General features: G+C 34.9%; 1 protein-coding gene across 1 annotated transcript in view; it reads left to right on the top strand.

Annotated features, from left to right (window-relative positions):
* LOC150077598 (phospholipid-transporting ATPase ABCA1-like) overlaps positions 1-24,461 on the top strand; it is a gene marked incomplete at its 3' end in the record, with an annotated part of 856,770 nt that overhangs the window by 219,328 nt on the left and 612,981 nt on the right. The window contains exons 8-10 of the mRNA XM_090386943.1: positions 377-469; positions 7,819-8,086; positions 24,268-24,407. Of these exons, the coding sequence (XP_090243069.1) occupies positions 377-469; positions 7,819-8,086; positions 24,268-24,407 (501 nt within the window). The remainder of the gene's footprint in view (positions 1-376; positions 470-7,818; positions 8,087-24,267; positions 24,408-24,461) is intronic.

Raw genomic sequence — 24,461 nt, 5'->3', positions numbered from 1 at the left:
ACAGCTACATGCCAGGGGTTTACATGGAAGGATAACACTACATAATTAACAAGGATTGGGGGGGAAGTATTATTACTAATTATACAACTGTATGATTAAAGATTGGAGCACAAAAAATGACAAATTTACATATGAATAAATATATATATATATACAACAGTGTGTTAACAAGTAAAATTATTTTTTACTTAAATTAATTTTTAAATGTGAACTTAAATTTAATAATTACCCAATTCCTTTTTTATTTAGAGAAGGTATAATCATCTGATAAAATATTGTTTCTTTATCTTACTACTTATTAATTAATATCAGATAAAGATTAATATCTGATGATTTATTAATAGATGAAATTTAAATGTATTTATGATTTTTTTAGATTTCTGTTATCACTGCCAATAACACAGGAAGAGAACTTCATTTAAATCAGTGGGAGAACTTTGTAACTGTAGGAAGTAATATCATCACTGAAGTAAGTATTAAGAACACACACACACATACACAGAGGAAAATCAAAGCATTGATCTTCCTCGTTTTTGTGTGTGTGGTCACTTTGATCCCGCATACATGTATCCATGCATTTAAAAAATCAGCAAAAAAATTTAAAAAAAAAATTTTTTTGGTGCCACAATTTTTAATCTTTTCTGAAAACAACTAAAAAATTTATTTTATATTAAAAACGTGTATTTTTAATTAATTTTTGAATTAAATGTAAATCACAAAAACTCTTGATATGTAAATCAATAAGCCAGAGAGACAGCAATTTCAATTGTAGGACAAGTCCATCAATAATGCCAGCTCGCTGTCAATAATTGTATATAACATATGTTCCCCAACATGTTCATATAATTAGCTTTAACTCTAGTTTTTGAATTTTGTGATAATTAACAGGATTTGCAGAATTTTCAGTATAGGGGGAAAAAAAAAATTTTTCAAAAACAGTTATTACAGAGTTTCAGCTATGTCAGTGTAGTAGATAAGGAGCATGACTTGCTGAAATAGTCTGGGGGGTCTCGTCAATTCCACGTAACAGGCTTGGGGGTTAAATATACTTAATTCCCTAGTTTTACTAAAATTGCTTCAAGGACTTTACAGCAAGCAAAAAATTTTTAATCTTTTAAAAAAGTAGTTGACAAATATTTTTTCATATAAATAAACACTGTTACACTACATGAACTAACCAGTTACTTCAATGTATTGAATCTTATGTAGGGAATTTTACTCACCTCATATATTTTGGCTTACCAAAGAGAAGTTCAGGTAGGCTCTATTTTTGAAAATACCAAAATGCCTGGTCAAAAATTCCAAAACAGCTAGAAATAAAATAATTTAATAAATGCAAACATAACCATATAGCCAAAGTGCACTGAAAAAATAATTAAATAATAATGAAGATTTTATAATATTTTTATTATAACCTCATTAGATATTCATTTATAATATTAAGTTAATATAATAAAAATAGGATCATTATAAAATGGGATCAGCACCTTGTTGCTGCTGGCAAAATTACTTTATATCACACTTTATATCCTGGTGTGTGGTACCACACACACGACTTGCTAAAATAGGGCAGTAGAGAATGAAAAACACTGGGGATAATTGTGCAATCAGATGTGAAGTTCTCTGCACAGTGCAGATAGGCTGCCAGGACAGCTTGTGTGGTCCGGTTTTATCAAATATACAGAGATTTTACTAGCAGGGATAAGGAGGTGATTATCTTATTATATATGGCAATGTTTAGGTCACATCTTGAGTGCTGCATACAGCTCTTGAAGCCTTATTTTAGAAAGGATATGGATCTGTTAGAACAGAGAAGAGCAACAAGATTAGTGAGGGAAGCAAGAAAAGGGAGCATTTAACAGGAAAGGTCTCAGTTTTGAAAATTGGAGCATCTGGAGATTAGGCCTATACAAGGAGATCTGACTGAGGTATTTAAGGAATTGAATTGATTCAATAAGCTCATTGCTGATGAAATCTTTCCTCTTTCTCAGACTATGCTCATGAGGGGGCATAAATTCAAACTAAGAATGGTGCAGGTCAAATTGTGCATAAATTTGCCTTCAGCTAGAGAGTGGTTGATCGTTGGAAAAAATTCCCATCTGGTGTTGTTAGAGGTGTATAAGCTTACTTTCTTGAATAATTTGCCACTAATAATAACCGTAATAAGCTCAGTATACTTTCATCAGTATCATTAATAAATATTGAAAGCAGGAAGGGGAACCCAGTACTAAACCTTGCAGAACCTCACTAATAACAGAAGAGCAGTGTCCATTCATAAACCCTCTGCCACTGATCCACTTACTCCCAATGTCCACACTGCTCCAATTTTTTCAGTAGTTTTCATTCAGAACAGTATCAAAAGCTTTTCTGAAGCCTAAGCATGTGATGTCAGAATTACAGTAAACTCTGCTTATTGTAATCACCATCAATGTTGTCATTCAGAGATAATATTATCACTTTTATGAAGTCCCAATTGGACATAGAAAAAATGCCAAAACCAAAACCAAATGTAATTAGGTTTTGGTTTATATCACTTTTTTTTTCTTTTTTTTTGCCTTATTGCAGTTTATACATGTGCAGTGGAAGTGATTACATAACATCACTACTTGTTCTTGAACTCCATCACTTTTGTGGCTGGTTACTGATTTTTCTTCATGCAGTTTGTATGGCAGTTAGAGTCATTATTCTCAAAAGAAAGTACTGTATCTCTACTCCTACCAATCTTTTTGTTGTTTTACAGTAGAGCATTAATCCTTTTCTAATTCTTGATTCTAATATTTCCTTTATTTGTTTTTAATGGTTTGTATGGATTTACAGAAACAATTTCATTTTTATTTGACTTTCTTGAAAAAATAGTTGACAGTCAAATTAAAGTATTTTATATTGCTTGATTTTATTGTTTTCTTTCTGTCTATTTCCACCTTTTTGTGTACACATTTTTTCTCTGCATTAATAAACGATGCTGAGGAGGAGCTGTATTCTTTTCCACCAATTGTTGTTATCAGTTTAGCTGAATCCTGAAGTGATCAGACTAAATGGCGTTCACTATATTTGTTGCATCCAGTTCCTTTGTTACTGTTTTTGTCATAATAGGTAGTCAGATTTTTTGGACAAGATCTTTCCTTCTCAAACTAGTCTCATCAGTTATCTGACATTCATTTAGGTCTAAATCTTGAACAGAATCTCTTTGGTATAAAAAGCTTGGTAATTTCCATGATTATTTCCTGAATACTTCCCATTTAGAATTTGAAGTTGGGAACATCATTGGTTAGTTACACTGAAAAGAATTTAAAAAATTGTTTTAAGGCAACTGTAGTTACATTTTATGAAAACAAAGTGTCTTTTGTTTACCCTTGGCAGTAGTTTTATCTTTAAGTAATTGCTCATCAAGATACTATGATTACTAATCCCTCATCAAGATACTATGATTACTCTACATATAATTCCTTTATCTAAAGATTATTAATGGAAGAAGAGTTATTGCTGATAATTAGAACAAGAATATTGCTTTCTCTTGTTTCCTCTTTTATAGAAAATATCAAACAATTGCTGTTATAGAAAACAATCATCCATTAAATTCAAATAAGCTCTACTATTGTGTGGCGGTTATTTAGTTTTTAGTATTAGTAGTGGCAAACGATGCTAGAAAGCAAGCTTATACAGCATCGGCCAAAAAAAAAAAAATCCATTTTATCTATCCATCCCCTCCAATAGCTTGTCTAGTTCTTCCTTGAATAATAATTTTGTTATACTCATCAAAGTCATTTAGTGTATAACATACTCCTACTCTCATTTTTGTTTTCCCGTTTTTGTCACACAAAATGAATTGAAAATTGCACTGGCTTAGATTCTGTGTGCTTCTTACTAAAGTGTAAAAGCGCCATCTGATTAATTTGATGACTTAACCAATTCTTCATCAAATTTGTTTAATATACTCCTAACATTGGTCTATAAGTGCATTTTTTTTTGCTCTTAGTAATTCTAAAACTACTCATGTGGCTGCTTGTCTTACAAGGATCTTTCAGGTCTTGTAATCCCCAACACCTTGCTTTTCAGATGGCTGCTGCACTTCCAGTCCCTCCTGTTAAGAGGAAAAATTCTACTCCAAGTCTTGCACAGTTTCTGAAAGGCTGAATTGATTGATAAGACTCTCCTCGTGTGCTCCTTCCTATCATGTCTGGGTAGACTTGCAGACAATTCTGTGACTGTTCAAATATATTCAAATTTAATCCTAACTTGTAACATTTTCGCTGCATTGCCTTATACCTGTCACATAAATCTCATCTCCTATTCTTATTATTATGAGTACCAACATGTACAATAGCATCACGTTTTATGCCCTGAATACATGATAGCTGCTTTTTATTGTTAAGCTTTGGCCCTGGCAGACATACACTGGGCCTATTTCACTTATCCTTTTTACACAATATATATCCTGTTTTCCTCACAGTAGACTCACAGACACTGGCTACTTCCTGTTGGATCAGAGCTTTCTGCTGTAGAGTATTGTTTTAAGCTTTGGTTCATAATAGAACTGCCATTGGCAGCTCTCTCCTGAGCCAAAACATCCTTGCCACTTTGAACTTTTTTGCTTTACTGAAACTTTAATGAAAAAATTCCAATTACGGATGTATAAACAATATGTTTAATGCTTAATGACTTTTATATTTTTTGCTTAACATTTTTCATGATATATTTTAATAATTAAAATCGACAATAGGACAAAAAATTTTATTGTGGTATGCTTAACTGTCACCAGGCATGTGAAGGACTGTTTTTCCTTTTTACACATAGGGTTACTATAATATTGCATACATGCATTTGAAAAATCAGCAAGTAATGATTCAAAATGAATCACTCTTTTGATGCTATCTTATTTTCAATCTTTTTCTGAACAGAATTGTGAAAACTGCAGTTTTTGTTTTAAAGATGTATATTTTTAATTAATTTTTGAACTCCCTTTAGATCTGTTAGCAAGTGAAATGCAAATCAAAAATCCAAGTGCATCAATGAATGCATACAGTTGAACAACGCTGGCACTCTTAATTGCGTTTGTGTGTGCATGTCAATTGGAGAAAAGTATGTGTAAATAAAGCCTGCTCGCTGTCAATAACTGTATGTAACAAATGCCACATTTATCACATTCAGTTGTTGACAGCATATAATTAGATTTAATTGTTCCTGAATTTTTTCTAATTTTGTGATAATAGTGATTTTTGGAATTTTCAGCAGAAATCAAAGAAATCACTTTTAAAAGCAATTTTAAGAGTTTCAGCTGAGTGGATGAAGTAGAGGAAGTGCATGACTTACTGAAATATTGTCTGGGATCTCATCAATCTGACACGATGGACTCTGAGTTAAATTGAGTCACGAATGATATAAGCAGGATGTAGAAGAATTCATACAAGCTTGACTAATTTTGAAAAAAATGAAATTGATTACAAATCATTTAAAAGTGAATGATTCGAGTTCAAATTTCCTAAAGAAGAAAATGTTTTTGTCTATGTATGCATTAATATATAAATTTTATCTACAAACTTTTTAAAACATAATAATTTTAAGAATATTCTCATCATACCATTATTGTAATGTTTCAGTTGAAAATGTTCTGAAACAAGTAAATATTTATTTTCAAAATAAATTTTTGCAAGTTAGCCACCACTTCCTGTTTAAATAGAGAGTAAAGAACTGAATAGCATGAATTGTGACTCGGTTATTAATAAATTTGTTAGCAAAAAATAAAAGAAAATGTCAATATACAGGGTGGTCTGTAATTTGTGGTACAACCGGCAAGAGGCTGATTCTTCATGAAAAAATAAGTCGAAATTGCAGAGTAAAATTTTTTTCATGTGAGGCTTCGTTTTTGAGAAAATCGACTTTAAATGTTAGTTGAGTATGCGTGCACCTGACTAAGACACTGTTGAGCAGATCTCGATACCGACCACTGTTTACACTTTTGTTTGTATACAGTGTCACAACTTGGCGTGTTTACGATACAATGTCATTATTTGTTATCATCAGTCTTAGTATCTTATTTATTATCAGTATTCACTATCAGTTTCTATCAACTCATCGATATGGCAAATTACAGTATTTGCGAATACACAGACATACTCCTTGCATTAGGAGCATGTTTTGAAATTCTTCTGCTACAGCAAATTATTACAGAGAGTGAGATATCCCAATCATTGTCATCCAGATAGGCGAATAATTCAAAGAGTAGAATTATTCTACAAAGAGTAATTCAAATGCTGTCCGACTATGGTTCGTTCCATTCTCTGCATTAAAATCGCAGACGTCGTTGACGACTGCTTAATCATACAGAAGAAGAAGAAATTATGATGGATGTCAATAATAATCCTCATCTTAGTACGAGAGATCTTTCTTCTCGGCATAACATTAGCAGGTCGACAATTATTCGCGTGCTACGTGAGAACAGGATGCATCCGTTTCATGTCCAGAGAGTGCAAGGACTAAGAGCTCGTGATTTTGTTCCACAAATGGCTTTCTGCCATTGGTAACTTATGCATCCAAAATTTTTACTGTGCATTTTATGGACTGAGGAGTCCAAATTTACATGACACAGAATGTTCAACATACATAATACTCATTGGTGGGCACTTGAAAATCCTCACGTTATTGTTGAAACACATTTTCAAGAAAGGCGGAGCATGAACATCTGGGCTTGTATAATCGGTAACAAAATTGTGGGACCTTATTTCCTTCCAGATAATTTAAGGTGTGCATCGTACTTACACTTCTTATGCAACAAATTACCCGGACTATTAGAAAATGTATCTCTGTATACTAGAAGAACTATGATTTTCCAGCATGATGGTGCACCAGCTCATTTTACTTGAGAAGTGAGGAACTTTTTAAATGAGCGATATGAACGTTGGATCGGTCATGGTGGAACAATTGCTTGGCCACCACGGTTGCCGAATTTGACACCTTTAGACTTTTACTTATGAGGTCGTATCAAAGCAATCGTGTATTCCGAAGATATCATCAGTCTCGTACAATTGAAGGAAAGGATTGTACTGGCATTCGAAATGTTAAAAACTCGAAACACACTGGAAAGGCTTCAAGATAATCTAGTGAGAAGAGCCCAGCTTTGTATGCAACAGAATGGGCAACATTTCCAACAATTCTGAAACTAATAAAAGGAAATTATCAAAAGGAAATATCATGGTCTCATTTTAATTTACATATCCTATGTTAAAGTACACACTGGACACTATAAACAGAAGAGTAAATAGTGGTCCGATCGAGATTTGCTCAATGGTATCTTAGTCAAGTGCACGTGTGCTCAACTGATATTTAAAGTCATTTTCTCAAAAACGAACCCTCATATGAAAAAATTTTATTCTGCAATTTTGACTTATTTTTTCATGAAGAATCAGCCTTTTGCCGGTGGTACCATGAATTATGGACCACCTTGTATATGTCAAACCATTCTTTGTAACTTAATGTGTAAATAGTTATTTTAACTTATTTTATTTCGGTGAAACTATTTATACACCTCTAATTTTTATATGACAGTTTTTAAAAATATTTTTCTGTAAAACAAATAATTAAATAAATTTTTATAAAATAAGCCCTGCTTTAGTAATTTTTTCTGCCCACACATTTTGTCATGACCTTGCATTTGCTGAATTCATCACTGCAAAGTGGTGCTTAAACAATAAAAATGGTTTATCATATTATTTTCATATTATATTTTTTTATATATATTTTTAAATTATGTTTTATTATATTATTTTAGCAGTTTATCATACTATTTTCATTGTATTATGAAACATATAATTAATATTACAGCTGCAGTATCTAGACAGCTTCACCAATCTAATTGACAATCTAAATAAAACATGGAAAAGGTTAAAAGATGCATTTAATTCAAAAGATGAAAATCGAACAACTCAGCTGATTCAGATCTTTATGTGTGGCCGTAATATGTCAACCTTTTTTGACCCAGATAAACAAGGACCTGCTCGGCACTTTGAAGAATTTAGGCAGCTTATGAAGAATGAACGAGAAAAATTTATTCGTAAAGATGATTTTAAATATACATATGACAATACTACAAGTAGGTAGAGCATGTCAGTATAATCTTTTAATTTTTTAATTATATTTGTAAATGTTAAACTCTTAATAACAAGATTCATGTGAGTGATTCTTTTTCTCAAATTTTATAACTGTTAGTATGATTTTCTATATGTTTCTGAAAAGATTTTTTCCAGTTTATTTTATTCCATTTGAAGATTTATAAAAATAATTTATTTGCAATAGAAGTTCAATCCTGAATACCATCAAAAATATACGGTTTTCTTGTACTGACCATTTTTTTTTTTTTTATTTCTAATAGGATAAAAGATATATATATATATATATGTACACTCAGCAATCACTGAATTATGACCACCTATATAATACTATGTTTGGCCACTGTTTGCATGGATAACAGCTGCCTAGGCTTGGACTCTACTAGATGTCTGAATACATCCATAGGGATCTGCAGCCATGTTGCATACAAGGTGAATGCAGCACATACTCAGCAGAGTTGTATGCATTTGAGTTAGCCTTGGGTCACATTAAAACCCCACAATTACCAAAGGTGTATGGTGTACACAGACTCTTTAAGTGTACTATAGGCTTTATCAGGGATGAATTATAGTCCTCATCAATTCCTGACCTGGGGTCAGTGGATGTTATTTTCTCTCTTTTAATGTTCTTTTGACATCCGTTTCTGCTGGATCCCTAGCCACACTGGGATCAAGGGTAATGAACTGACTGATGCTGCAGCCACGTCACCGCAACCCCAGAGCAACCGTAGCCTGTTAGTCCTCTATTCAGCCTACAGGAAATTAATACACAAAAGATTACTCTCCCAGTGGCAACAATCTTGGCATGGGCAGGTCACAAACAAACTCTGTCAGATAAAGCCTGTAATTAAACTAAGGCAGTCAAGTCAGCACAGGAACTGCTGAGAGGAAGTTGTTCTAGCTCGTCCTCCACATAGGACATAGTCAGCTTATTCATTCATTCCCTCTGAGGACGGATGTGTGATATTGTGCTGTTAACACATATTTTATCTGAGTGCCCACTTTACGGGCACGAACGTCATTTATATTTTACTGCTTTTATCCATCTGACTGAGCCTTATACACTCAAATCAGATTTTATCTGGCAATGTAAATTTATCAGTTGTTTTTAGTTTGTTTAAATATTTTTATGCATATTTAAAAGTTACCATTTTTAAAAAGTTTTTACATATCTTTATTTCTATACATCTTGGCGTAGTAACCTAATTTTTTAGGTCACTGAAACACAAATCTTCTCTTTTATATGACCTGGTTTTGGCACATTATAGCCTTAGTTGCTGATGTGCCAATAAAATCATCACTTGTGCACAGTGTGGGCCCAATGACACAGTGCATTACCTTCTTGGAAGATCCCATTTCTGTCTGGGAAAAAAATTCAACTTGGCAGCATGCACCTGGTCTCCTAACAGCTAACGGTAGATCTCACCTTCTTGCCAAAAAAAACATGCCCCATATTAAGCAACCAGTCTCCTGCCTGTGCTTGTGCCACACATGAAGGGATCCATTGGTGTATTGCACAGGTATTTGGGCTCATCTGACCGGCGTACTCATTTCCAGTCTTCCATGTCTAACAGTGTGTTGACACCACAGTGTGTTCCCCTTCAGTGATGATCAGCAGTGAGGAGAGGGTGTCTCATGGGTCATCTATTGTGGAATCCCTTATCTCTGGGTGTGCAGTGCATCGTCATTTGGGATATTGTTCTTACATTCCCCACATTCTTTTGTGAAGTCAGCTGTCACAGTCACCTGCCATTGAGTTCGTATAGTGTACTCCATCCTTCACTCACCACGAACATTCACCTTGTGGGTCCTCAACTGAATTGTAATCTTTTACAATTCAGTTGGCGGGAAGTGGTTTGAATCGTTTGACACCATCCTTTGTACATCTTAACCACAGTGAGCCATGAACAACCAACAAGAGATGTGCCATTTCCGATCCAACACCCAAGTTCCCACAATCATGCCCTTTAGAAACTTCATATTATTTTTACTGTCCCATAACTGCTACTTTATCACTTTGACTTGAACAACCAGATGCAAATCACCACTACTCTAGCATACGAAGCTGTTCAGCTTTTTATACTGCAAGCTATGTGGCATAGTCCCTTATGGAGGGGTGATCACAATCCAGTGATCAGTAAGTACACACACACGCATATATATATACAGTGGTGAGCTACAGTAGGCTTGCGAGAGCTCATTGTTATTTTATTTGAAAATTTGCGAGCCCATTGTTGAGATGATCATTTATTTTACAAATGAAATCCTGAATGCAATTATTGAGTATCCAGAGCTGAAACTACGTGGGACGAGCGGGGCACCATGCCCAGCATTCAATCAGTTATGTATTTCAAAATTGCTTCGTTTTTGATTTTATTACAGTCGGACCTCTGTTTAACGAACTTTTATAGTGAATTTTTTTGAATTCCCCTCTTTGGTAATTACATTTAAAATAGTTTCCATTGAACAAAGAAAATTTCCATGTAATGAACGAATTACGAGACAACTTTGTATGCATTGTTCTGACCTCTGGCCTTTCAGCAATGGTGCCTCCACAGCCAGGTGGGAAGCAGCAGCAGTGCGTAGCACACGCTTCTTGATTAGACTGGGTTCGAGCCCGTCACCACCAAATATGGAAGATGCGGAAAGGTCAGGGAATGACCACCGCATATCCCGGAGCAATATGGCCTTAGTTGCTAATGCTCCTAAAAACCAAAATAACAACAATAACAGCCTTTCGGCAATTAGAAAGCGCGAATTAAGGGTGAAAGCGATTACCGTTTCACAATGTTAGTGGTGTCCCTAAAACCTGCAGTCATATACTGAGAAGTCACACTCATCAATCTGCTTTCCATAGCTAGTCAGAGGAAGAAGACTCCCTACACAGATTATAGCCTCTGGTCAACCTGTGTTGTGGTTCCCCTTTACTCCAACAAATGGGTATATGTTTATCAGAGAATTGAGTGATCCATGACTTCCAGTAAATTTCTTCTCTCTATGTTTACATGGTCACAGTAGCTGAATATCCGAGTGATTCTTACATTTTGCACAATATTCGAAGAACTAGTGACAGTAGTAACATGGGGGGGGGTTGAGGTAACTAAGATATTATATGAACTTTACGAAGATGAAATGTTGGCTGATTTTGAAACTTCGTCGAGGCTTTCACTGTGTAGAAAATGTTCTAAAATATAATGCCATACAGGCAATAATTAAAAGGGAAAAAAAAAAAAAAAACAATAACAACTATGCATTATATCTTAATAAACCAAACTCCAAAAAACCAGCACGACTTAAGGATGATTGCTAAAGAACTTGATGTGGAAACTATAAAGGTCGCTCATGTGTTCAGGCCACGATGAGCAGCTTGTGGGTTGGAGGAATTATCCCGTTTTGTGCAAACATTTTGAATCAGAAGTTAAATTTTCGGGATTATTAAACTGACTTTTCAATGTGGAATTTCTTAACGATTTAGCACTAATGGTCGACATCCTGCAGGAGCTCTCTTACCTTTCAGAAGCTTTACAGAATCACTCTGATAAAAGCAAATAAATTAATTATTTGAACTATCATTGCTATTGCTAATTTGAAAAATTCTGAAGAAAATTATGAAGCTAAAATTGAGAGAATGTTGAAGTGGAAAGAATTTGAAGGAATCAAATTCGAAAGTAAGAACACATTTAAAAAATTGCCTCGTGACAAGTTATTAAATACATTGTTTTATCCTTAAAGGATAAGTTATTAATACAACAGAGCGATTTTAAATTAAATAATGATTCCATTGACGACGAGTAATTGAAAGAAATTTTAAACATATGCTACCCAAAACTGTGGAATGTGAAAGAACTTTTGTCTCGGTGGTCATACGGTGAAAACCGAATAAGAAATTTAAGTTTTCTGATAAAATATGAAATAAAAATTAATGATTTTAGAGATTTTGTCGAAGACAGTTTATCTTTAAAATCCCTCTTTGATTAAGAAAGCCAGAAATATCTTTGAAACCGTTGCGATTAGCAGTGATGAAGCTGAGCGAGCTTTCAGCATAATGAATAATATTGAGTGAATGAATGAATAATGTTGACAATTAAACATGTTGCAGATTATTATGATCTAAGTGGAAAACCATTGTTTCAATTTGATCCAGATCGTTACATCAAATTGCTGAGCGATGATTCCTCTGTAATCATCACTCAGCAATTGAGCAAAGCAGATCAACAACAAATATTAATAAAGAAGTAAATTTGCATATGGCAAAATTTAGAATAAATTATTCTTGAATATTTGTGTAATTTTTTTTTCATGTAATATTTGTTTTTATATTGTGGAATGTTTTGTGATATTTTTCATTTTTATTCGTGATATGGAAAATATTTCATGTTATTTTTTATTCGCAATATTAAAATTTTATCATGAAAAAAATGTATCCATTATATTTCCCAAGTTGTTAAAAAAAAGACTAATAAAAAAGTTGCACGTATGCCGAGCACGCGTGGTAGATGGTTTCTTTTAGGTATTTTGATTTAGTATTAGTATTATTAGCCATGTGGTGCAAGGAAGTCTGAGGGGAGGCATGACAACAAGGTTTTCACATTTTTTTTAGATAGACCTTATACACATGGTTAAGGGGGTAACCCCCCCCCCCCCCCCCCCCCCCCGAATTCGCTCCTGACTCGAGATATCATACCAGTCAGTCACGAATAATGCGTCACGTGAACTAATCTCACTACTAGTAGTGGGAGCAGGGGAAATGCCTCTGGTGGAAACCGCGGATGATGTCACTTCCGTGACCGATCAAAGTACTCAGTAGAAATTCGGAAGAACTGCGAGTCCATTGTTAAAATAATCATAGCTCAGCACTGTAGATATATAATTGTAGGAGATTAAGTTTTTAATGTGGCTAGTGGTCAGTAGTTAGTATAGTCAACCGTAAGTCGAAATCATGGAATAGAAGTCATAAAAAAAGCCAATTCACACCTGCAAAAATAAGGGTAAAATCATATTATAAAAAAGAATATACTAAAAGTAATTAATGTTGCAAATTCTATGATTTTAATACATGATGTCGCTTTTACATACTATATAGTCATTGACATGGGCATGTAGCATGCTTTTTCCCCACTACAGCACACTGGCCTACACCTTACAGCTGTCTCCACGACTCTGGCATGGATACACAGTAAGTACAGTTCTTGACCCCCTGTTTCAAATCGTTATTTCAGCCTTTAAGGTTATCATTTATCTTCGGCTTTTATTAATTTTTACCACTTATAATTCTTAACACTTGTCATTTCTCCGCCTCTGTCAGCTCAGCCATGAAATGTATGCCTGCATTACGTACTCTATCCGCTATTATCAACCCGGCTTACACACTTATACAAAATTTGGTTTCTTTATACCTACAGCATGCAACATATGTTTCATGTTAGAAAAAGAGGCCATACTTCTTGCTGCATCTTCCTTCATTTTGTCAGCTGGCCCTCGAGATAGACGTTAAAATCATTGAATTTGCACCATTAAGTACTTCTAGTATTATTTTTGATAATATTTTTATCCTTATTTTTTGCAGGCATGAATTGGCTTTTTTATGACTTCTATTCCATGATTTCCACCTACGGTTGATCATACTACCTACTGACCACTAGCCACATTAAAAACATAATCTTCTACAATTATTTATCTATTTATGGTCTTTGGGTGCATTCTACTCTATATAGTAGTAAACCAGGTCTATAATCATTCAAATATTCCTCTTATAATCACTCCAGTGCCTATTACTATTATTGTGTGTGTGTGTGTGTGTGTGTGTGTGTGTGTGTGTGTGTGTGTGTGTGTGTGTGTGTGTGTGTGTGTGTGTGTGTGTTGAAGGAAACAACAGTTTTGTATATTATTAATAATAAAAATAATAATAAAGGTTTATGGACCTGAGACACTGCTATATGCAGAAAGTATCCAACGACCGTAATTGCTACATAAGTTAGTAGTTGTGAAAGGCATGAGCTAACGTTACGATACTAGTAATGCTAATTGTGGAGAACAAAGGGCGAACTGAACAGATCGCTATCACGGTGAATAAAAAAGGGAGCTAAGATAAAGGAGAAGTAATAAGAAATAATAAGAATAACTTAGTGCTGTTCATCCTGTGACCTCTGTGCCTTTTTCAGGGGCCAGCCGCCAAAATCTAAGGAGGAAACGGCAATAAATGGGTATAGCATCTGTTTCTGACATGAAATATACGCTGCATGTGGTACACATGAAAAGTAGGTAAAGTCAGTTAAAAAAATTTTTTTTAATTAATTAATTTAAAATTTTAAACATGGGGTGTGCATATATTTCATTGCTGACCCGACAGAGAGCTGAAAGTAAAGATTAAAATAATAACAAGAATAAAAAGCAAGAAATAGGATAACTTACTGGGGTCGTTGTGATCTGCACTGCTGTGGAGAAATAAAATGTTTAAACTGAATGTGGGCTACAGTATATGGTGTAGACTGGCAACCCGTGGTGTAAGAAATCGGGAAAATTAAGATTAAATAAATTAAATAATTAAGTTGGGCTAGTTACCCCATGTGTCGCAGGTCAGAAATGTATTAACATAAATTAAATTAGCGAAGTAGTAAATTAAAATTAATTAAACCAATTTTGTTACGAATGTAAAAAGGGTTTGTGGTAGGGTTATCCTTTTAAGGTTAAACATGTGAAGGAATGCATCCCAGGATAGAAAGGAATAATAGGCTTGCAAAGTAGCGGTAAATAGTCGCTGAACTTTGTACAGGCGAGGAAAGTATTTTAAAGCAAAAAAGGAGCATCTCGGGTTTGGCGTTCGGTAAACTAATGGCTCACGAGAAATAAAAATATAGGTGATAAGAAAGCATAAAGAGTACTGAAGAAGACAAAAAGATGGTGGTAGGGCAGTTTGGGGTTGCTATACCCGTTTCTATAGTAGGACCCTGAACATAGTTCTGTGAGCATCCTTCATGTATTTATGTATGAAAATAAAAAAGTAAATAAATAAAATAATATATAAATGGTAAATGAATACTCCTATAGATAGCCAGCCGGGAGGTACGAGTTTCTACGCTTGTAAGACCCCAAAGAGGCTGGGAGTATTGACTATACATATGTACAAGCCTAGCAGTTATGGAATATCAGTTTGATATGATATTATTGATATCAATAGTACAGTTAGTCAATTTTTTATATTTGATAATACCGAGAGCTTTTTTGATGTGGTAATATAAGTAAGCTGCTGGAAACTGTTTGTTTAGCAAGTTTTCTGTACAGGTTTCCGATGTTGCTTACTATCAGTTGTTTGCTATTGCATATCTTGGCTATTCTGACGATTTGAGATAAGGTGATGTTGGCATGTATTTTTTTGGAAATATTCGAATGCCAGTGCGTGAAGCTGAATACATTAAAGCTGAAGGCGTCATGCTTATTATATATATTGACAGTGGTTGTTGAGGTCTATATCTAAATCCAAGTAGTTAGCAGCCTTGTTATTATTATTAGTTTTTTCTAGTGTGAGCTCAATCGGGTATGTATTGGCAAGGTTTTATATGAAGTTGGGGCAATTTGCTACAAATAAATCATCAGTATATCTGAATATGCAGATATCCGGAGGTAGTGATGTTTCATACTAGTATAGGTATAGATTGGCAATGATACAGCTCACTAGGCTGCCCATAGGGCTACCTATGGTTTGTTGGTAAACTGTTTTTCCGTTGAAAATGTAGTTGTTGGAAATGCACAAATTGAGCAGATTATTCCAATATATAGGTTTGCAATCTATGCTATGTTTGTATCTATTATACACGTTGTTTAAGACATGCTTCAAATTGGTTTGATCTATGCTTGTAAATAGGTTAGTGAAGTCGAAGGTTTGTACATGGGATATAGTGTTACTATGTAAGGCATTTATAATAGGGATATTGTTGTTGATTATCTTGCTGTCAGGCAAGATGTTAATAATAGGTTTCAGTAGTTGCTCTAAGGTTTTGCCAGCTTTGTATGCATAACTATTCTTGCATGAAGTAATGAACCTGAAGCTTATTGGATTCTTATGGAACTTTGGTATGCAGTATACATATGGAAAACTATAATTATTAATACTAAGTTTTAGTTTTTTGTTGATAGCTATTAGCTTTTTTGTTGCTAATAGCTATCAACAAATAAAAAAGGAAGCTAAGATAAAGGAGAAGTGAATAAAAAAGGGAGCTAAGATAAAGGAGAAGTAATAAGAAATAATAAGAATAACTTAGTGCTGTTCATCCTGTGACCTCAGTGCCTTTTTCTGGGGCCAGCTGCCGAAATCAAAAGAGGAAACGGCAATAAGTGGGTATAGCCTCTGTTTCTGACATGAAATACGTGCCACACGTGGTACACAGGAAAAGTAGGTAAAGTCAGTTAAAAAATTTTTTTTTTTATTATTAATTTTATTTTAAATTTTAAACATGGGGCGTGTGTATATTTCATGGCTGACCCGACACATTCCTTTCTATCCTGGGATGCATTCCTTCACACATTTAACCTTAAAAGGGTAACCCTTCCACTAATCCTTTTTACATTCATAACAAAATTGGTTTAATTAATTTTAATTTACTACTTTGCTAATTTAATTTGTTAATACATTTCCGACCTGCGACATATGGAGTAACTAGCCAAACTTAATTATTTAATTTATTTAATCTTAAAATTTTCCCGATTTCTTACACCATATACTGTAGCCCACATTCAGTTTAAACATTTTATTTCTCCACAGCAGTACAGATCGCAACGACTTCAGTAAGTTATCCCATTTCTTGCTTTTTATTCTTGTTATTCTTTTAATCTTTACTTCCAGCCTCTGTCGGGTCAGCCATGAAATATATGCACGCCCCATATTTAAAATTAAAAAAAAAAAATTGGTCATGAAAATTGGTCAAAAAATATCTAAAAAACATCGTTTTTTAGATAAACTATTTTTTTTACTGCCATAGTCAACAAAGGTGTCTTTTATCATTACAGAAAACCTCCACATGACTCGCGTGTGATTTATAAATTAGAACACAATCAGACTATATAATGACATATACAATGTTTCTCTTATCTTTCATTCATATTTACTAACTTTATGTTAATAAATATGAATGACATACATACTGTATGTAAATAGAAAGTTTCTAAATCAGTAATTCTACTATTACATTTTCTACATATGAGTCTCTCCTACATAGAGCTTCCAAATTTTTCGCAGTATGCCCTCCAGAACATTTTGAATAGAGTACTTTAATTAATGAACTTCAGTAGTGATTCCCACGTTAATTGATATATTATATTAGGGGTATTTGAAAAGTTCATGGCATGGGTATGAAGAATTTATTTGAGGAGTCTCATAACATGTTACTGTAACATAACCCACCCTTTGGAGTCAATATCCTTTTGCCATTGATGAAATACATTCTTTCTTATTGCGAAGAAATTTTGTCTTGGGCTTCCAGGAATGTATCCGCTGCAGCAATGATGTCGCTCTCAGCAGGAAAATTGATGCCAGTCAGATATTTTTTTCAAATTAGGAAATAGGTGAAAGTCCAATGATGCTACATCTGGTGAATATGGGGGATGGTCCAAGATTTCAAAGCCACACTCATGTGTAGTGCACCTATAGTAATGACAGACTTGTGAGCAGGTGCATTCTCCTGGTGGAACAAGACTCTTTTTTTTTTTGTTCAGTTATCCTTGGCATTTGTCTTTGATGTTTTCACACACAAACGACTCACAATGTCTGCATAATATTCTCCTATGATTGTCTGGCTTATTTGAATGTAATCCACTAGAAACATTCCATCGGTCCCAAAAAAAAAAAACCAATGCCATCGCCTTACCAGCAGAAGGAATCAACTTGGCTTTCTTTGGAAGGGAAGAAGAGCTGTGTTTCTACTGCTTAGAATGCTCTTTTGCATCTGGCTGAAAGCGATGAACCCACATCTTATCCATTGTTGCAAACCTTGCAAGATATTTGTTAGATCTGTTTGAAAATAATTAGCATTAGTAGTGGAAAATGATGCAAGAAAGCAAGATTATACAGCCTCAGCAAAAAAAAAAAAAAAAAAAAAGACGCCTCCCATTTTACCTATTTATTCCCTTTAATAGTTTCTCTAGTTCTGCCTTGAATTTATTTTAACTGTCAACTTCCAAAAAACAGATGGAAATTACTTCCAACAATCAGCCACCCATTGGCTAAAGGCAAACTTCCACACATATATTCTGCAACTGTCCTTTCTTAATTCGAATTTGTGCCCCTTCATGTTTGTAGTCTGAGCAAGAGGAAGATAAGCCAACATTGAGCTTCCTCAATCCATTCAAAAGCTTCAACACCTCAATCAGATCACCTCGCAGGGGCTAGTCTCCAGATGCTGCAATTTGGAGAACTGAAGCCTTTTTTGGTGAGAGCACCCCTTTGTCCCACTCACCAATCTCATTGCCCTTCTATGCACTTGTTCCAGCAACTCCACATCCTTCCTAAAATGAGACCTCCAGACCTGTATGCAGTAATCAAGATGTGACTTGACCACTGGTTTATACAATAGGATAATCACCTCCTTATCCCTGATAGGAAAGTTCCTGTGTATCATTCACAACACCCCATGAACTGTCCTGGCAGCCTGTTTGCATTGCTCAGAGAATTTCATATTTGACTGCACATTTACCCCAGGTCTTTCTCATTTTCCACTATCCTGAGTGTAGTACCACACAGTTGGTATGTTACTTTTGGGTTACTGCTACCCATACGCAGTACTTTCCATTTATCAATGTTAAACTTCAACTGCCATTTGTCAGCCCATCTACCCAACTTTTCTATATCCTGTTGCAGTAGCATTTTGTCATTACTGACACCAACTACCATGCCAACCTTTGTACCATCTACAAACTTGGACATTAAGGCTAATATGCATTCATCAATGTCATTGATAAATATAGATGAGCCCAACACTGAACCTTGGGAGACTCCACTAATAACATTAGGCAATGAAGAGCAACATCCATTGATTAGCACCTACTGTCTTCTCAAACTCAACCATCCCATTGTCCATAGCAGCAACCTCCATTAATGCCACTAATTTGTACAGCAGTCTTTTGTGCAGTGATATCAAAAGCTTTCCTGAAGTCGAAGTAAAGAATATAAAAAATTATTTTTTGCATTCAGTTCTTTTGTGACCACAATGTAGTAACCAATCAAATTGGATTTCCCCTTAACAAATCGATGCTGTTTTGAAGTATAAAGTATAATTGTGGCCTTCTGTAGATGATCCTTCATTACTTCTTTTACCAGTTACTCCATTATTTTCCCTGGAACAGAATTTAACTAACAGGTCTGTGATTACTCGTATCTTACTTTGATTCCCATTTGTGAATAGGGGATACATTTCCACGTCTTGTGCCCGTGGGGACTCCCCTGAATCCAAGGATGCTCTTATAATTATGGCCAAGGATTTGCTTACTTCCTTTTCTGCCTCCTTTAATACAACTCAATAGATCCCATCTACCCAAGGTGCCTTTCTTATGTTTAACATCAACAATTTCTCTTCCACTTTCCTGTCAGTTATTACAAAATCACTTAGCTCCCTGTTTGAGCTTGATAACCTTCTGACATCCCCTTCCCTAAAGAATTGCTTATGTGTGAATGAAGATGCAAAATACTCATTTGGTTTGTCAGCAACCTGAGCAGGTTAATTAATAAAAAACCATTGATATCAAGTGCGCCAATTTGATTTATCCCCTTCTTTCCAGTGTTTACATAGGTAAAGAAGTCTTTGCTGTTTTTCTTTGCATCCTTCACCAAAGATTTCTCATAATTTGCCTTCTTTTGCCTGGCCTCCTTTGTGAATTGATTGCTGACTAGTTTATATCTACCGCAGGCTTCTGTGTCGCCTGATAATTTATATGCATCCCATGCACTTTTCTTCTCTGCCACGAGTCTCATTAGTTCATCTGACGTCCATTTAGGCCTAAATCGTGAACAATATTTCTTAGTTGGTCTAAAAAGCCTTGTAGCTTCCAAGATTATTTCCTTGGATGCTTCCCATTTGGAATTTGCTGTTGGTAATATCATCAGTTGGTCCCACTGTATAGAATTTAAAAACTGTCTGAAGGGGTGTTACAAAAGCAACACCCCTTCCCTTTACTCTTGATGGTAGTTGCATCTTTGAGCAAAACTCATATCATCACACTGTGATCAATGCCACTTAGTGGTTCCTTTATCTGCAGATTCTTAATAATGCACGAATAATCACTGCTGATAATCAGATAAAACGTATTATTTCCCCTAGTTGCTTCTCACACATGCTGATATAGAAAACAGTCATCCTGTAAATCCACAAAAGTCTTGCTAGTGTGCAAGTGACCAACCCACAAGTTCCATACCAAGTCAATACCTAGAAAGTTAAAACTCCCCATTATAACACATTACAATTTACTGGCCCACTTTAGTACTCATCAGAGTCATTAGACCTACTTTGTACTCATCTTTGTACTCATCAGAGTCATTAGACCTACACACTCCTGTTCTCATTTTTGTTTTCTTAGTGATTGTCATACTAAATTGGCTGAACATTACATTGGCCATCCATGCCAACTGAATGCACTGCCTTAGATTTCATGTGCTTCTTAACTAAGAGCATAACTGCCGCCTTCTGTCCTGATTGGCTTTTCTGTATACATTGTACTCCCCCATATTCAAATCCTGCATCCCCTATATCTGAGTGATACCATGAATCGAAATCCCAACAATGTCTGCATTTGGTGTCTTGACCAGCACTTCATGTTCATCAGATTTACTTACTATACTTTTAGCTTTGGTGTACATGCAAGTACACATGCATCTGTTCTTACTCTGAGTTACCCTAACACAGCCAATGTATATACTTGTTTCATTATGACTTCCAGCAGTACTTGAAATTCGGAGTACCTTACTTTCAAGGCTGCTGCTCATTCAATAGAAGCTGTGCAAGAATCACTTTCACTTGTGCCTGTGGTTATTGTTAATCTATTAGTCTGTGTATCCTCCCCAAACTCTCAGTTTTTTGACCCACCTAACAGTGCCTCAATAGCATCAGCAAATATTCTTGCACACTTTCTATATAAGTGTATTCCCTCCCTGTTGAAGCAGTCTCTCCTGTTAACAAGCATGGACACACTGAGAAACATTCAACTCATGAGCTTTGCAAAATGTCTGCAGGCCAAATTGATTGAAGGCTCTCCTCATATACTCCCTCCTCTTGTGTCTGGTCAGAATTGCAAACACTTTCAAATTTAACCCGAACTCAACTTTTTTCAACATTACCCTGTACTTGTTAAGTAAGTCTGCAGATCTCCTACTCTTAATCAGTGGCACATTATCCTATAGGCAAAAAGACATCTGCCTAGGGCCCTGATCAGAGGGTCTCCCAAAATCACTGTTTCAAAAACTCATTGCTGTTTTTTACTAATATTTTTAAGTGATTTTTTATCAGAAACTGAACTTTCTTCCTGCCAAGGTCAATGAACTTTACTTGAAGATTAATTGGAAAATTACATTTCTTCTTCTTCTTCTTCTTTTTCAAAAAATGGTTTCACTGATTTTCATGAACTTTTATATTTAGTTCTTGTATCATATAATTCTTTTGTTTTGTTGTCACAATAAAATGAAACTAAAACGTTCTTGATTAGTTTTTTCTTTAGACAAGGCCACAAATTCCATTAGTGCCAACTTGTACAACAATATCACCTTTTGTTCCCTTAAAAGATATCTGCTCTACAACTCCATCAACTTTTGCCCCTGGCAAACATACTCTGGTCCTGTGCCACCCATCCTTTTTGCACAATATATTTTCTGTTTCCCTGAGAATAGAGTCACTGACAATAACTAGATCCTGTGAGGCAAATGCATTCTGCCTTGGGGTTTGCTACTGTATTGCCTGATAATGAAGAACATGCTCTGTCATTGATATGGGCATCTGAGAGCTTGATGAGCTCCAGTTTAATACCTTTGAGGGCATCGACCCTGTTCTTCAAGCTGTCATAAAGGCCCATAACAATGCTGAGTTGGCACCTAATATCCTCACACTCAGTACGTTGAGTAAACACAAAGACATCCCATTTCTGATAGCTCTGTAAACATCAAACCAGCTGTACATCTTATAAGGCCAACTCCCCCCCCCCCCCCCCCAGTTCTCCCCAGAACTATGGCATGACCACTAGCTTGAGCCCTTTGCTTTGCTGTTCTGGTCTGAGGCACGATTTTCATTCAAAATCAGTATAATTAAAAATTAAAAACTAATGCAGTAATAATGCTATGCACTGGTTATGCAATGAAATTTATGTTACTAATTATATATAATTCAAATTTGAATGTTCTTATTGATAGACCAATTATGTAGCAATAATACTACCATGCTACAAAGTTTGCGTTATATGTATTCGGCCATACTATTACGTTTGAGAGTTAAGTTAATTATAACTTATAACAAAATTATCCATCTAATACCAGTCTAAGCGAATTGAACTTTAGAGCTATCTATTTACCACAATTTAAAAATTTGAAGTGCTTTACTACTCTTTCTATAACTATAACAATGGCATATGATTAAATGATCTAATGTATGTATATTTCCTATTATTAAACTTGTCACAATCTATATTTTTGTATCCGTTTCGCTCTGAGCAACTGTAATTTAATAATAATATAACAATGGCAGCAAGATTCGAATGATACAAAGGTTCTACGTATGTTAAGTAGGAACTTACAAAATCTCTAACTAAATTAAAAAATTAAATAATGAGTGTGACTAGAACTATAAAGATACTTATAGAGTACAATTTAATATGACAATTATATCAATAAAATGACAAAATTTTTCAAACTCTTCCTTTCTTGCAGCTGAAAATTTTTTGATTAGCATGTGGATACTCTCAGCCCCATTATAACGATGCTAAATGCTCACTTGACTTGAAAAACTCTTGTGCATTTTTGAACTTCTCTCATCAACACTTTGGGATCCACTGTGCTGAGACATTTTTCATAGTGAGGACCTGTTATTATGTGGTACATACCTTCAGATGAGATACCCAAGATGGGTATCTTGGGTATCTCATCCCAAGATGGTAGCAAGATACCCAAGATGGTAGCAATGTACTGAACTGTAACTTGCTGATCAATAATCATCATATCATGCACATTTCCAAACTTCTGGAGTAATGGATCTGCAGGTTTTCCACAGTGTAGGTCATCTTCCAGGCTCTCCCTCCCTCATTTAAATTCTACTACCCTTTCTTTTGGAATGTTGGAACCATATCCTTGTGAATTGACTTTGGTGCTAGTCCCTTTTTTCCCCAAATATTGTTGGATGACTCCACAGACTCTTTTGTTCATCTTTCTTCATTCACACAAGTTTGTTAACTTTGGAACCTGTAATTAAAAAAAGACCTGCATGAAACTTGGTGGGTTGCTGTTTGAAGTGTCATACATTAAGTACAAAAATTCTTATCACTGTACCACTACCCTTTCATACTCAGGTCACAAAATTTTTAAGCACCCCTCATAATAAATCCAAATGCAACAAGGCATAATATTATAAGAGCTTAAAATTATTATTAGCCATATGGTGGAAGGAATCCTGAGTCTTATGCTGCACCAACAAAAAAAAAATTTGAGTTACCATGAGAGAGAGAGGGGGAAGGGGGGGGATTACCAGGAAAGAGAATAATGATGATATCTGGCTCAGGACTCTGGGTGTGCCAAGCCCATGTGCACCACATGTGAGTCCCTGGTGTAAATCTGTTAAATATTGGTGTAGATACACAATAGATAACTCTTAAACAAAAACTACAATAGTAGTGTAAAGGCATCATTTTAACTCTTATCTCATATTGTGATTATCCTTCACAGAGACAGTTAAAATGATGTCTTTAAAAGAAATGTGTTGTGGTGCCACTTAGTTTTTCATCAAATTAACTATTCATATATGAGTCACAGAAACGCCTTCTGTAGTTAAATAAAAACCTCCTTTACCTTTAGTTAATTATTGACAAATTTTCAAGTAGATTTTCTCAGTCGAAAGTTAATGAATGTACCACTTTCATTTTAAGTGATTTAAAAGTCTTAAAACTTTTGAACTTCCTGACTATTAAACTGTTTGTCTTTAATTAACAGCAGCCAAATGCAATGCATTATTTCAAGTGTTAGAGCAAAATCAACTTACTAGAATGGTGTGGAAGCAAATGAAGCCTTTTGTCCGTGGAAAGATTATATTTTTTCCTAATAATAGAATTACTCAGAAGATTATTACAAGGGTGAGGAATTTATTATTGTATGCTTTTAATGAGGTTTTCTATTGTGTAAAAAGA

This window comes from Mastigoproctus giganteus, chromosome 12 (assembly GCF_048544385.1).
Source record: "Mastigoproctus giganteus isolate SK-2022 chromosome 12, ASM4854438v1, whole genome shotgun sequence".
NCBI classification, from domain to species: Eukaryota; Metazoa; Arthropoda; class Arachnida; order Uropygi; family Thelyphonidae; genus Mastigoproctus; species Mastigoproctus giganteus.
Note: the sequence above shows the minus strand (reverse complement) of the source record. Positions and strands in the feature narration are given on the sequence as shown.